Below are 14,339 nucleotides of genomic sequence, written 5' to 3'. Positions count from 1 at the left end.
TGGGGATGTCATTATGGAGCACAATTAATACTGTCATGCTAAAAATGGTAGAGACACAAGAATAGCATGAAAGTATACAACAATAAATGTATCAATTCATATAGTAGAAAATGGCTTAGCAAGAGCACAATGAGAATGTGCAATAGGGAGAAAATAAGAGGCAAGCTGAGGAGAGAACAAGAGATATGGTGAAAAAGTATGCAAAAAAGTGACAAGGTCCTAATGTTAACATAGGAGGAAAGTGAGACTAACTCTAATATTGAGGGCTAAAATGAGTAAGTTAGAGCTCAAGATAAAGTAATGCTAGATTCAAATCCTATAACTACCCAACCTAATGGGTTGGGTGATATAAAGATTAAGGAAGTAGATATATGAAATAGCATTAATAGTGAGTTGATTGATAGCCTAGTGAACGAGGAGCCCATAATGAGAAGTTAGCATGAAGAAACTATGGTGGTCAAAACACAGTTCTCTATTCAACAATAAACACCTAGACAGTTAGTGTAAATAATTAAAATATTAATTAATTAATTATTAATATTTTATGTTGGAATGTTTATGGGGCTTATGATAAGGGTCTCATTAGAAACCTAAACGTAGTGGTTAAAGGGCACTATTCTTGTGCTAGTGGAGACTAGATGCTTAAACGCCTCTTGATTTCATTGTCTTTGCTCTTTTGGTTTTGATTCAACAAAAACAATCCCAAGTGTTGGGAGATAAGGGGAACGGTCAAGGCATGAAAAATTCAACTTGTTAAAAAGTAGTTTAAGAAGATGTACAATTTCTTCATATGAGATGTAGCTTGTTAGGATAATTAGATTTTATTTGCACAGTAGTCTATGTCATGCCTTATTTGAATTTTAGTGAGGTGTTATAGGCAAAATTAAGTAATCTTGCTTCCAGTGTTATTGATCCTTAGACAGTCTTCATTTTAATGATATATTGTTTGTTAGTGAATGAATCGAAGGTGTAGGGGTAAGTCATAGCCATTTTCAATGGTTTCAACAAGTGGAGGATTACAATATGATTGATTTAGGTGCTTCTGGACCTAAATTCACTTGGAAAGGCCCATATATTGTGGTTTTTCTTAGTTGTATGAAAGATTAGATAGAGCTTTAGTTAATAATGCACTTCTTGACTCATTTCCCAACTACTAGGTTTAGGTACTTGCTGGAATAAAATACTTTGATCAAAACCTTATATTGGTTAAATTGAATAGTGATGGGTTATCAAATATGGGATCAAAGCCATTTTGATTTAAAGCTATGTGGCTTACTCACGAAAATTTTCAAGCTCTATTAAAGGATAATTAGGGCTGGTGATTCTGATTTGAATTCAAAACTAAATGATTTTAAGGTTTTAATGCTGAGCTAGTATAGAGATATCTTTGGTTATATAGAGAAGAAGAAGAGTAAATTGTTGGCTCGCTTGAGGGGAATTTAAAAATCCAATTCCTATCCTTATTCTACTTTTTAAGTAGAATTGAAAAAGAATTTGCAAAAATAATTGGATGATTTACCAAAGTTATAGGAGACCAAATGGCTCCAAAAAGCAAGAACTAATAAGATTAAGAATAGTAATAGGAACTATTGCTCACCGCAAGTGCACGGGTCGTAGCAAGTAATATAATGAAAGTAAAGTATCATTCCTTTGAGAATTTATTCAAAAATAATGATCAAGCAAAAGATTAAGCAAATTCGATCAAGTTGAGCTATACATAGTTAGGTAAAAATAATTTTTCAAATGAAACTAATACTAGAAAATAAAGAAAGTGATTGATTCAAAAATTTTAAACATAAATTGAGTCCTAGAATTATTTGTCCCCCTTGCATTTCATAATACTAAAATTATCTCCCCTCATAAATGCTTTTAATGAAAATAAATGCTAACTTAGGGTTCTAAAATTACTTGGACAAGCTCTCTTAAGTCATGAACAAGTGTTTAGTTAAATTAATTGCCTAATCTCTTGTTATAATTAATAAAACTCAATTTGAAAACACCAATCCTCATATGGCTATGCAAGGCTAGCAAGTATATCTCTATCTTACTAGCAAAATCATCCATTCAACATGCAAATATCAAGTTCTTGCACAATATTACCCAAGTTCTATACTCAACCTAGCCCTCTCAAGCATCAATTAAGTAAACCCAATAATTAAATAGTGGCCAATCACTTAGAAGCATTAAGGAAAGAGTAAAATAAACACATATATATCATTAATTACAAAAAGAGAGGAGAAATATAGTGTTAATCCATACAAAGGTTCCAAATAATCCTAAAACAAAGGGTTTAACTACTCATAATCATTTACAAGCTATAAATATATAAAATAAGTGGACCCATTTCAGATTAAAAGAGAAGAAAGGGAAGAGGAATAGAAAAATCAAAGAAAATGAGCTCCAAATGTCTTCAAAGCTTTAATCTCTTGATTCCAACTCTTCCGATGCCCAAACCCTAGCACAACCAAGTTTCAAATGTGTTTAAAAGTCTGAAGAATGCATTCTGGATCAAGCTCTCAGCTTATATGTATCTTAGCCAACTAATTTCTGATAAATGAAACGCAGTGTTTTTTTGACAGCGGCAAAAGTCGCGAACGAAAGTCATGACTTTATGACGACTTTGGCAGTTTTGTACTGTTTTTATAGCTAACAAAAATTATTTATTTTGCTCTTGATTTCTTCATCCAAAAGTTTTCCAAAAACATCCACAAAGCTCCAGAAATGCTTCTAATTAAAACTTCAATCAAAATAATATGAAATTAGGATGAAAATATCAAATTAAAGTCAAGAACACAAGCCCAAAATAAAATGTATATTTTCCTAATTTGGGCAATGAAAACATATACGATTGAACCAAAATGAATTAGAATCTAAGAAAAATATGATAAAATAACATGAACTTCTTGAGGTTAACGGGAACACATAGTATTACCGTCTTAAAACATCTATAGGAAGAAGAAATAACATAGTGGTATCTTCAAAGAATGATTAGGGCAGATAGATCAAAGAAGAAGAAGAACTAAAGGTGTGGCTTATTGATTATTTTAAGATGTTTCAAGAAGAAGTGAGGGACTTGAAACCATCGATTTCAAATATTTCTTTCCCTTGATTGGAGTAAGAATGATTTGAAAGACTTGCTTTATTTCTAACAGATGAAGAGATTAAGAAAGTAATGTTCTCTTTCAAAGCTTATAAGGCCCTAGGTTATGATGGTTGTGCCTTTATTTTCTTCCAAACCAATTAGAGTATAGTGGGACCTATAATTTGTAATTTTGTAAAGGATTTTTTTTATGGTAGAATGTCTTTGGTAAAGGCTAATAGAACCCTAATGTCTCTGATCTAAAGTGTGAAAACCTTAAAATGGTTTGTCATTTTCACCCTATCTCTCTATGCTCGACTTGTTACAAATATATTATCAAGATCCTTATTATCAAAATGAGGAATTTGATAGATGAACTTATTTTTCTTTTCCAATCAAGCTTTGTACTTAGAAGACATATTTAAGATAGCTTAGTTATTGGGCAAGAAATAATGCATATTATAAAGAAAGCCAAAAAAAGAAAGAAAGAGAGGCTTTATGACAATGAAGATTGACTTAGAAAAAGTATATGATCAAGGCCATTTGGTATTTCTACAATCAGTACTATTTGAAGCAGGAATGGACCTAACATTCATTAAGCTAGTGATGGATTGTGTGTAACATCCTGGAAATTCAAGCCTGACTAAGTGAGCTTAATAAGGGTGATTAATAAATTGATGAGGTGTGTGGCTAGAAGGGATTGATAAGTGTATTTGATTTTGATTTCAACTTAAAATATGGTTCTGAAGTGAAGTTAAGTTAACCAGGCATGGAAAGAGGAGAAAAATCTAAAGGAAAGCCCTCTGTGCCACATGTTACAATGTGCGGATGATTTGCCATGATGTATAGAGGCAGAATAATGAGGAAGAACCTCTCTATGCTATGCGCAGCAGTAGGAGGCTTTGTGCACCAGGGTGCAATGCCAAAAATTTGCATTTATCAGTTTGTATATATATGTGAAATTAAAAGAGGATAAGGTTTGAAAATGAAAGGAACATTTAAAGCTCTACTAAGCACCTACATTGAGACCATTGGTGATATTTTAAAGCTTCTCAAACTCAAGGTAAGTGTAATGTGCTTCCTTCTTCTCTTTACTTTCATATTTATCAGGATTAAAGTTAGGGTTTGAATTGAGAGAGTGATTTTTTGTCTATATAAGCTATGAATCTGAATCCATTAGTTAAAATGGATATAATGAGAATTGTTTAGAGTATTTAAACTTTACATTAATAATTTTATGAGTAGTTAATAATTGAGAGCTATTAATAAATGAGGTTGTTAGGAGTATGTAATGTTCATTAATGGTGTTTAGTGACTCATTAGAGATAATGTGGGTTAATAGAATCTAGTAAACTCATTGGATATGATTGGGTGTAAATTTATGATTTTGGTAAAAATAGATAATGTGGAGTTTAATATTGGTAATTGCCTAATAATGTGCTAATGATGATATTATTGTAAAATTGATTATAGACCATTCATTTGGAACCATTCAAGCTTGGAAAGAAGCTTTGAAAGTTGGTATTATGAAGGGTAAGCCTTTGACCTTTTAAAGGTTTGAGGTAGTCGAGAAAAATCTAATTTGGATAGTTGCATGTTAATTTGATAATTGTTGAAATTGATGATTTGAACTTATTTGATGCTTAGCATGTTAATGATGCAATTTTTGGCAATGTGTTATTTGATACATGAAATTGATTTGAAAAATGAAGAACTTTATGTATAATGCATATATTTGTTTAATGATGATAATTGATGATGTGATATTGCAAAAATATACCATATGCATTATACATGATGTGGTGTTTGTTGGGAGTGAGAAATTGATGTGAATATGACATAAGGTTGTGTAATTGGTCACAATCGCCTAGGAAGAGGAGTAGACTAGTAAATCCACGTGGTACTGGCAGCTTACCATTAGAATCGGAAGCTTGCCTTAGCGTCAACTATTGAAATTAATAGGTAGCCCTTGTCTCATGGTTGATTCGAGACTATCCTACTTATTTCATGAAGGACTTAAACCTAATTAATTTCTATTGGTTCATGAGGAGGCTAGCTTAGGGGTACGATACTTCACGGTTGTTACTATTGGAAGAAACTGTAATATACAAGTGAGTGAGTTAACCTTAGCTCAATAGCTCCTTACAAGTGAAAGACTGGGTTAGTCCATTGTTATAGATATAGCCACTTAATAGCCATCAATTTCATGTCGGAGGTAATAGGAGGGTATAAGGTTATCGAGTAGTCATATTCACCTATCTCTTTCAATATTTTACAAGCTCTAGCTCTAGTGTCATAAGGGAAAAGGTTTTGGAGGCTTAGAAATTTGAGTATTCCTACTGTGAAGCCTCCTATCTCCATTTATTTTGTGTAATAGTTAGAATATTGTCAATTAAGATGTATTTTGTATACACTTACATTACGTCATTTCTTATAATCTTGGGATATATTTTAGGCCCTTAAATGTTATATGTAAGCTGGTTAAGTGTTGATAGACTAAAATACTAGTACAAGTGTATGAAATATTATTATATTATTGAATTTAAAATCTAATGATCTATGTGATATCAAGACTTCTCCCTTATGTTTTTGGTATTAAAGGGGTTAAGGAGTGAGAATTTAGTATTGTGAGGATTATGTGCATGTGGTGTGTTCTATAAGTAATTCTAAGTTTACTGAGTATGTTCTGGATATTAGTAGTAGCTTTTAGCTTATGTGTATAGTTTTGGACACCCTAGAGATATGAAAATTGTGAAAAGTTGTGAAAATATATTTGATTGTCCATTTTCCTTGTGTGACAAAATTTAGAAGTAAAACTCGTGTCATTGGCTAGGTCATGAAAAGATCTTTTTATAAATATCTATATCATCTTAATAGAACATCAGGTGTAGAAATGGGATGCATCAAAAGTTACACTTGGTTGTTGTCATTTGACAATAAAATACTATCTGATAATGTGTCACATGTCGCGGTGCATGGCATTTATGTAGCAGTATGTGGCACAGAGAGGGGCTGCCACAACATGTGCACATGCTGTGACATGTCACCTTGTTTTCACTCCTTGAAGTTTTTCAACTGGTTTTGAGTCCCTTTGACTCTTAAAAGATATCCCATGCTTTTGAAGCAATATTTTATTCTAATTTGACATTCATTTAATATTATTTAAGTAATTTTGAATTAAGAAAAACTTAGAATCCCTTTCCTTCAAAATTTCAAACTTAGTAATTCAATTGGTTTAGTCTAATGATTGCCTTAGATTTTAAAGGAAATTGTAATTTAGTAAGTGTGATATTACACAACTTATACTTGTATCGAGGGAGTAGAATCTTGTTGCTAGCGTTTTGGCAAAAGAGGGACTTCAATCTTCTTTTCTTTTAGATGTGGCTCCTTCTTATTTAATGGACCTTAAAGATAGTGAGTGTTTGTGATTGCAATCCCATCTTGTTTAATTTTCATTGTTAGGCTTTGCCCTTTATTGTATAAAAAAAACTAAGAGTATGAATAACATAAAACTCACACACTTCTACCTACTCGTCACATTGTACTGTGTCTTATCCTCCAAGTTAATTAGTTTAGGTCTTGAAGAAAATAGAAAACTCTTGATTATCTAAAGACAGGGAGGTAACAATACCTACACAAAATATAAGGGCACAAGCTTACTAAACAAATTTGCATTAAAAGGATAAAAATATCTATAAAGTTCTTTTATAGAGACACCTAGTTTTTTAAAGTAGATGAGGGTACACAAGTACCTCTAACATTGATTTAATGAGTACAACTATGTCGAAATTGTTTGAGGAGTTGAATGTCTATTATATTTGCACATAGTCATTGCCACATGTCACCATATGTCATGTTACATAAATTTGACTATATGGAGCTCACTATAGGTCATTTTCTTTCCCATTAAATTCAACCCTATGCAAGTAATAAATCATTCACTAACCATACGAAAAGCACAGGCTAAAAAATAAAGAGAGTCATCATCTTCATTAGGTACTAGCATGGCATGTAGAAGACGTAGATGATGCAACATAAGAGAAAAAGTAAAACTCAATATGAGAATTTAGGCACCTAGATCAAAGCATTTCTTGCTATAGTATGGAAGACACAGAAAACAAAGAGAGTGAAAAAAAATGAGAAAATTGTATTACTATGCATTTCAAACCTTTGATTTTGGAAAAAAAGCCATCGAATAATTTAGCCTCTTCCTTTTAAGTTCCTTACTATCCATTTCTCACTAGATCTTTCACCATGGGTTTTGTCGACATTGGCTTTCATTTAGTCTATTAAATTGTTGTTCTATCGTTCATGTAATGGTAGGGAGACCATTAGGGGCAAGAAGATTAGCAGGTCAATATTCAGGAGGAGGAAGGAGGGTATCAACAGGGCATTTACAGTAGACTGGTTGTGGCAGTGAATGGCATTTTGTAAGTTACTTAAGCTACTAATGAGACCATCAAATTTACCGATGAAGTAGAGAAGATCAATAAGCGAGGAGAACAGGATAAGGTCACGGTTGGCTATCAATAATGTGTAGAACAAAGGTAGAGCAAGAGGAGAAGAAGGACACATCAACGACAAAGAAGCAAAGCAATGAAAAACAGCATGTAGACAGAGGTAGTAAGAAGATGTCAAGTACGAGGGGAAATGCTGAGATTGGACTTGGAATCAATGTGTGCATCTAATTGTGCCTTTTCCTTTTTTTCTTGCTCTCGTTGACAAGGATAACCTAGGTTAGATTATTCACTCCACGTCAACAAAATAATTCAACCATTTGCTTATATGTCCACTTTCACAGCTAACATAGAGCTCCTGCACTCATTAAATTAATATTATGAGCACTTTTGCAACCTCATCCACTTAAGGATACTAAGTGCTATTAAGAAAAACTTCATGAATATTTTTCTCCTTTAATAAAAGAATTCATTTTTCTCAAATTTATATGTATAATATACATAAATAATTATCAAATTTAATAATATTACTTTTAATACTCCTATAAAATATATGTATATGTATACTTCCTTTCCTTCTAAAATATTTGGCTTCATCACTATTCATGGACCGCCATAATTTCAAACATATTCTTATCCTTTTGCATGTAGAAACTATGCAATTTGAAAAATGTTTGTAATTGTATTTTAAATTTCAAATCATTTGTATTTGAAGAAGAGAGAATGACAAAGAGGTCCCAAAAGAATTAATTAATTTAAATTATGTTCAAGTGCTAAATTTTAAAAATTTATAATTCAATCTCTTAATTTTGTAATTACGTTGTAGTAAATTTATGAATTATTTTTTAAATTTTAATATAGTTGAAGAATAAAAAATTATTTTTCTATTAAAATTTAAAATATAAGTTGTAAATTCATCATAACGAGTTATAAATTTAGATTGAGTTGTAAATTTAAAATTTGACACTTGAGACCTAATTTAAATTATTTAATTTTTTTTAAAACTTCTATCATTCTCTTTTTAAAAAACTCCTTCCTACCTATAGAACCGACAAATTATAGTTTCCCATTTGATATGACAAGCATTAATATTAATAATTAATAATTACTTAAATACTTCCTTTGATTTATTGTATTGTTCGCCTTTTAAAAAGGTAAAATAGTTTAATTTATAAGTTATTAAATTGATAGTAATATTTTATTTTAAATAAAATGCTTAAATTACTCTTAAAATGTAAGAGAGAAAGATTAAAAAAATATTATATGATTTATTATTTTTTGTTTTTTTACTCAAAAGTTATATTTAAACTTTTATTAATTTTTATTTTTTATTTTTACTATATTAATATTGATGAAATTAATAAAAATAATTTATGAATAAGATCGAGCAGCAAATAATGCATGTAAATGAAAATTGAAGATATATGAGTGAATGAGCTGCTTCTTCAGTTTTTTGTTTTTGTTTTTTTTTTTACCCCTTTTTGTATTTTCACAGAAATGGGCGTTTCCTCACAACCAACGCCCTCCTGCACACGCAGCAGTGTCGACTATCTTCTTCACATCCACCGGCTTTATCGGGTTATCCAATCCAAATATACAAATAATATCCTTTGGAAACTCCCTTCTATATTTCCTGTTTGAAATGCTCCGTTCTATATTACTATGCCAACAACCCCAAAAGCAGAAAAATCTGTTCAATTTTACCTTTTCCGAGTCTCATGTTCATCGAAGAATCTTCGTTTAAGACAAAAAAAAAAAAGTAGATTCTTTGGCTGTTGAGTTGACAGAGGTATGATTTTCATGGTAATACTTGCCAGATATTTGCAGATTTATAGTTTTTTCCTCCTTACTTGTTAACTGTATTTTTTATCATCTTGAATCGTTCCACAAAATTTTTCGCTGTTCAGTATAAAACTGAGGTTTCAGTTTCAGTGGTCTTGCACGTTATTGAAGATGTCTTTCAATTTTCTCCTTACCGAGAACTGAATAACTGATTCATTTTTAAGGTGATTCACTGGGTAATATAAGGTATTGGGTTTACGATTCATATGTGATTCTGCGCCTCAATTACTAGTTACTGAGCTTTATTGGAGCGTGTAAAAGTTTGGGGTGCAAACTGATACTGGGTGATCCTCCAAAAATCACTGAAGAGCGCCGATGGTCATACCTCAAACTTAAGGATTGGATATTTGACGCGTTTGTAGAACCTGTTATTAGAAGTCGCAAGATTAAGGTACTCCTGTAAATTTTGTGGTTCAATGTCAACGGGCCGCCCCGCCGTCCATTGAAAACTAGAGTCAACGAAGAAGCCATCCTTCATAAATGCTACATTTTTTTAGATGTTTGGGGCAGGCAAAGAACTCAATTGCTGTCAATTATTGCATAAATCAGAAATGGAGTAGATTTATCTGAGTGTCAATTATTTTGGAAAATGTGATTTTGATAAGAAATGAAGGCTAAAAATGCACTCATCTTCTGTTCTATAACTTCTGTAGGATTGACCTTCACGGGGAAGCCATGAAGACTCTGTAGCAGAAAAGATGCTTAGGCAATACAAAGTTTTGCCGGTTGCTGTGAATGATAATGTATTCAATACCAGGTGCAACTTTCATTGAAGAAATGGGTTATGCAATGAGTAGACTGGAGATAGAATCTAACCTTTGCGATGATGGAAATACCATCCATGAAGGTTGTAGTAGCCGACAAACTAACAAACCAATGAAAATTGTAGACAATGAAATTGCGCAGATTACAAAGTTGAAGTCAACACCCCATCATCTGCTGAGCCGAGTTGGGCCTGGAAGGCCTCAGTTGCCTGTTTCTCCTGTCAAAATGTTGGCAGGTCGGGAATCTAATTATTCAGGCTTGGGAAGGTTTTCATCATCCGATTGTTGTCATATCTTGAGCAGGTATTTGCCAGTCAATGGTCCGTGGCTCATTGATCAAATGGCAACTCGAGCATACGTATCTCAGTTTTCAGCTGATGGCTCCCTATTTGTTGCTGGATTTCAGGTAAATTGTATCCTACTTCAACTTTTTTATTCCTTAGAGTTGAGATCCCATATACTACCTCTTTTATATAATCATGTTGCATGTAATGTATAATACATCCTGGACTGGAACAAAAATAATTGAAATATGAAATAGGAACCATGAATTTCCATCATTGGGAAGCATGAAGCTTGTTTCCTTTATGGCAGTGTTTGTGATCTCTTGTATGAAAGAAAAGAGAAAAGGAAAAATGTATGCAATAGTTTTAATTAAAATAAGAACACCTATATTGCAGGGAAGCCACATAAGAATATACAATGTGGACAAAGGTTGGAAAGTTCAGAAGAATATCCTAGCCAAAAGTTTGAGATGGACGATCACTGATACAACTCTTTCCCCTGATCAACACTATCTTGTGAGTTTTTGCATTTCATTATGCATGAAGCATATATGCCTATGCCTTTACAATAATTTATTTCTTGATGTTAGTGTTCTGTATATTTATGCTTTTGTTAGCCTTAATACAAATAGCAATTATTCTTTTCAATTTCAGGTTTATGCTAGCATGTCTCCTATTGTACACATTGTAAATGTTGGGTCTGCTGAGACAGAGTCCTTGGCAAATGTTACGGTACTGACTTGTGACTGCTAATTCTGCTTGTTAGTTTTTAAATTTTCTACTGATTGCAATTCAATAAATAGGGTCCTTGTTTCTAAACATAACAAATATAGCAGATTGCATCAAAGATGACAAAATCAAATCTTTAGAGATGTGTGGCAATCAGAACTGCCGTATGTTAGGCAATAGGACTGGTATTCTTCTCATAAATAATATGTTCCAGTTCATATGGCATGCAGGAGATTCACGATGGTTTGGATTTTACTTCGAATGATGATGGAGGATACTCTTTCGGTATATTCTCTGTGAAATTTTCAACAGACGGGAGAGAGTTAGTTGCTGGAACTAGTGGTGATTCTATATATGTATATGACCTTGAAGCAAATAAGCTGTCTCTGCGAATTTTAGCACACATGGTAATGTTCCTAGGCATAAACACTTCATTTCTTTAACTTAGATTTTAAATGACTATAACAGGAGTTGACTTATAATATGTCCTGGTTATGTCTGCAGTAAATTTTTGGGGGTCTGAGTTGCTTGTGGCTTGGATTTGATATGTTCCTTCATTTTTGAAATCGTTGAACCCTTGCTTATGTGATTAAATATTGGTCTTAAGGTAATAGAAAAACAGTCAGACACACACATACAAAACCAAAACCGTTCCAGACCCGGTGGAGAGATTTCCATCATCTACTGTTCTTTTTCATTGAGAAAACTTTTACCTTATATAATGATTACAATGGAACAAAAACATTTACGAAGGGGGGTTCTAACATTTGATGTAATTGTTTTTTTTTTTTTTATCTTGTAGTCTGATGTCAACACAGTATGTTTTGCTGATGAAACGAGCCACCTTATTTACTCTGGAAGTGATGATTCTTTCTGTAAGGTATGTCCAACACCACAAGGTGGAGTTCAATTAAGATGGTTTGTTTTATTTTCTGCCAGTTGAGTTTCACAACCTCTACTTGTGTATGGAAGTTACTGCCTTACTGGCACCTATAGCATGGGAAGGCATTTTAAACATCCCTAACTTTAAGATATAGGTAATTTGAGGGTTTTTCTTAGTTTATTTGAGTTAATTTTTTCAGTTTTTGTCATTGGGCTATCATCACTTAATCCAAAATTTCTGTATAAAGTAGTTTGTGAGAGGAAACTAGTTTAATTTTGTGACACGTTCTAAAATAGAAGTTTTATTTAGGTATGGGATCGACGTTGCCTAAATAATAAAGGCAAGCCAGCAGGAGTCCTGATGGGACACCTTGAGGGAATTACATATATTGATAGCCGTGGTGATGGACGCTATTTCATTTCAAACGGTAAAGATCAGACCATCAAACTTTGGGACATTCGCAAAATGTCATCAAATGAAACCTGGTATGCCCATTCATTAATACCCGGCAATATCATATTTTGTTGGAGAGATTCTTAATTAAACTCAGTCTTAAAAAAATGAGGAAACCAAGCAAATCATAAATATACATATAAGCATGTAAAAAATAAGTCAGGTTGAAAATTATGCCTGACATGCTTACTTGTGCATTTGTAATTGGATTGGTTTATCAGATCTGCTTACAAAATTGTCATTCTGATGTCTATGTATTGTTCATTAAAATGGAGAATTTGATGTATTTTGATGATGATATGTGATTTCTTGTGCAAATGGGGAAAACTACCATCACATGAGCTGATAATGGAAATTTGGGAGGCCATCATGATTCAATTATCAATGCTGTTCTGTTGTTGGAATACATTATTATGGTATTGTCTTGCTGATACACCATTACTGTTGCATGAATGGGCCATAATAACATTTTCTATTCGTTTCAGCAATCCTGGGTATAGGAGTTACGAATGGGATTACAGATGGATGGATTACCCACCTCAGGCAAAAGATTTGAAGCACCCATATGATCAGTCAGTGGCTACATATAGAGGTCATTCTGTTTTGCGTACTCTTATCCGCTGCCATTTCTCCCCAGCATTCAGGTGAGCATTGAGTCAAACTGGCAAGTATTTGCCCCTTTTCATTTTGTGTTTTACCTGTAAGTTTTCCTGGTGAGTCTGGATCCAATTTCTGAAAAATTATGATTTGATATAGCTTGGTGATTTGCGCATGGATTTTATGAATGGAAGAAAGGACTGAGGGTGGGACAAGATATACAAGTCTTTCCACCTAACTTGCTCAGCAATTTAACTCTGAAGTGTGGATACAGATTCCTCCCTTGAAAATATTACTTGCCTTTTGATTGTGGTGACCGAAATAGGTTGATTTTTCGGCCGTTGGGGCCATTATGGGTTAATATTTCATTTAATTGATGTCCACCTCTTCAAATATGCAGCACTGGCCAAAAGTACATCTATACGGGATCACACAACGCATGCGTTTATATATATGATTTGGTATGTAATAGCCACACATTGCTGCTATGTCTATATTTACACGTTTAAGAAAAAGTAGCGAAGCTGAGTTTTGGTTGGCTCTATGTGTTGGAACAGGTGAGTGGAGCACAAGTGGCAGCACTGAAGCACCACAAATCTCCAGTAAGAGACTGTAGTTGGCATCCTTACCAGACTACGCTGGTTAGCTCCTCGTGGGATGGGGATGTTGTCAAATGGGGGTTTCCTGGGAGCAGTGAAATTCCAGCCCCTTCCACTAAGATGAGAATCTGGAAAACACGCTTTTTTGAAGACTAAAAATAGCGCCTCTCGGTAATCAAAGTTTGCGAATCGTATTTGACATATTATAAGTTTCATATGAACTTTATATTCCAGATTTCACCCTGTGTATAAATAATCGCTCAAATAAGTTGAGTTCATCTGTGTACCCATTGCATCCCTTGTTCTGTAAATCTGCCTCTCAGGGTACTCTTCGCCCGAGCTTCTGCTTGTGTGCTAATAATCGTTGTGCACATATTTCCCGAGATAAAAAATGAAGCCGAATGATTCTGGGTTCTCTAATATGCACTAACAGCTTCCTATTTCATTATTCTATAGATTATAGAATATTACACTTTGCCATCGTAATTTTTTTTATTCGACCAAATCTTTTTTTATAACTTGATGTCAGTTAGGTCTTTTAATTTTTATGTATCAATATTTTGGCCGAAAAGGTTGATGATAAGTAGTTAACAAATCTGAGTGCGCTTCACAGTTGTTTCTGTCGGTGACGCTGTGAGAAGGGTGTTTCTCT

The 14,339-nt window shown here is 33.2% G+C and overlaps 1 protein-coding gene across 4 annotated transcripts; it reads left to right on the top strand.

The window, feature by feature from the left end:
• Positions 1–9,042: 9,042 nt before the first annotated feature.
• On the top strand, positions 9,043–13,998 carry LOC129307426 (LEC14B protein). 4 transcript variants are annotated; one of them, XM_054948383.1, is made up of 11 exons: positions 9,045–9,325; positions 9,543–9,769; positions 10,032–10,548; positions 10,823–10,942; positions 11,081–11,158; positions 11,386–11,562; positions 11,958–12,035; positions 12,348–12,523; positions 12,977–13,135; positions 13,489–13,549; positions 13,646–13,998. In XM_054948383.1, exons 3-11 carry the CDS (start codon positions 10,114–10,116, stop codon positions 13,841–13,843), a joined length of 1,482 nt encoding a protein of 493 aa, XP_054804358.1. In that variant the 5' UTR covers positions 9,045–9,325; positions 9,543–9,769; positions 10,032–10,113; the 3' UTR covers positions 13,844–13,998. The 4 variants fall into 4 exon arrangements, with proteins under 4 accessions (XP_054804360.1, XP_054804358.1, XP_054804359.1 ...); XM_054948384.1 differs by lacking the exon at positions 9,543–9,769 and having other exon boundaries at positions 9,045–9,339; XM_054948382.1 differs by lacking the exon at positions 9,543–9,769 and having other exon boundaries at positions 9,046–9,325.
• The last annotated feature ends 341 nt before the right edge of the window (positions 13,999–14,339 follow it).

The sequence above is a fragment of the Prosopis cineraria genome, unplaced genomic scaffold (assembly GCF_029017545.1).
Source record: "Prosopis cineraria cultivar Desert tree isolate PC_DT_omini unplaced genomic scaffold, ASM2901754v1 PC3, whole genome shotgun sequence".
NCBI lineage: Eukaryota > Viridiplantae > Streptophyta > Magnoliopsida > Fabales > Fabaceae > Prosopis > Prosopis cineraria.
This window is presented reverse-complemented; position numbering and strand designations above follow the sequence as displayed.

Bases quoted from the DNA above. Each gene is read 5' to 3' on its own strand.
- LOC129307426 (XM_054948383.1), top strand. From the start codon at position 10,114: ATGATAATGTATTCAATACCAGGTGCAACTTTCATTGAAGAAATGGGT. The intron at 10,943-11,080 runs GTGAGTTTTTGC...TTTCAATTTCAG, and splicing joins CCCCTGATCAACACTATCTT to GTTTATGCTAGCATGTCTCC. The intron at 12,036-12,347 runs GTATGTCCAACA...AGTTTTATTTAG, and splicing joins GTGATGATTCTTTCTGTAAG to GTATGGGATCGACGTTGCCT.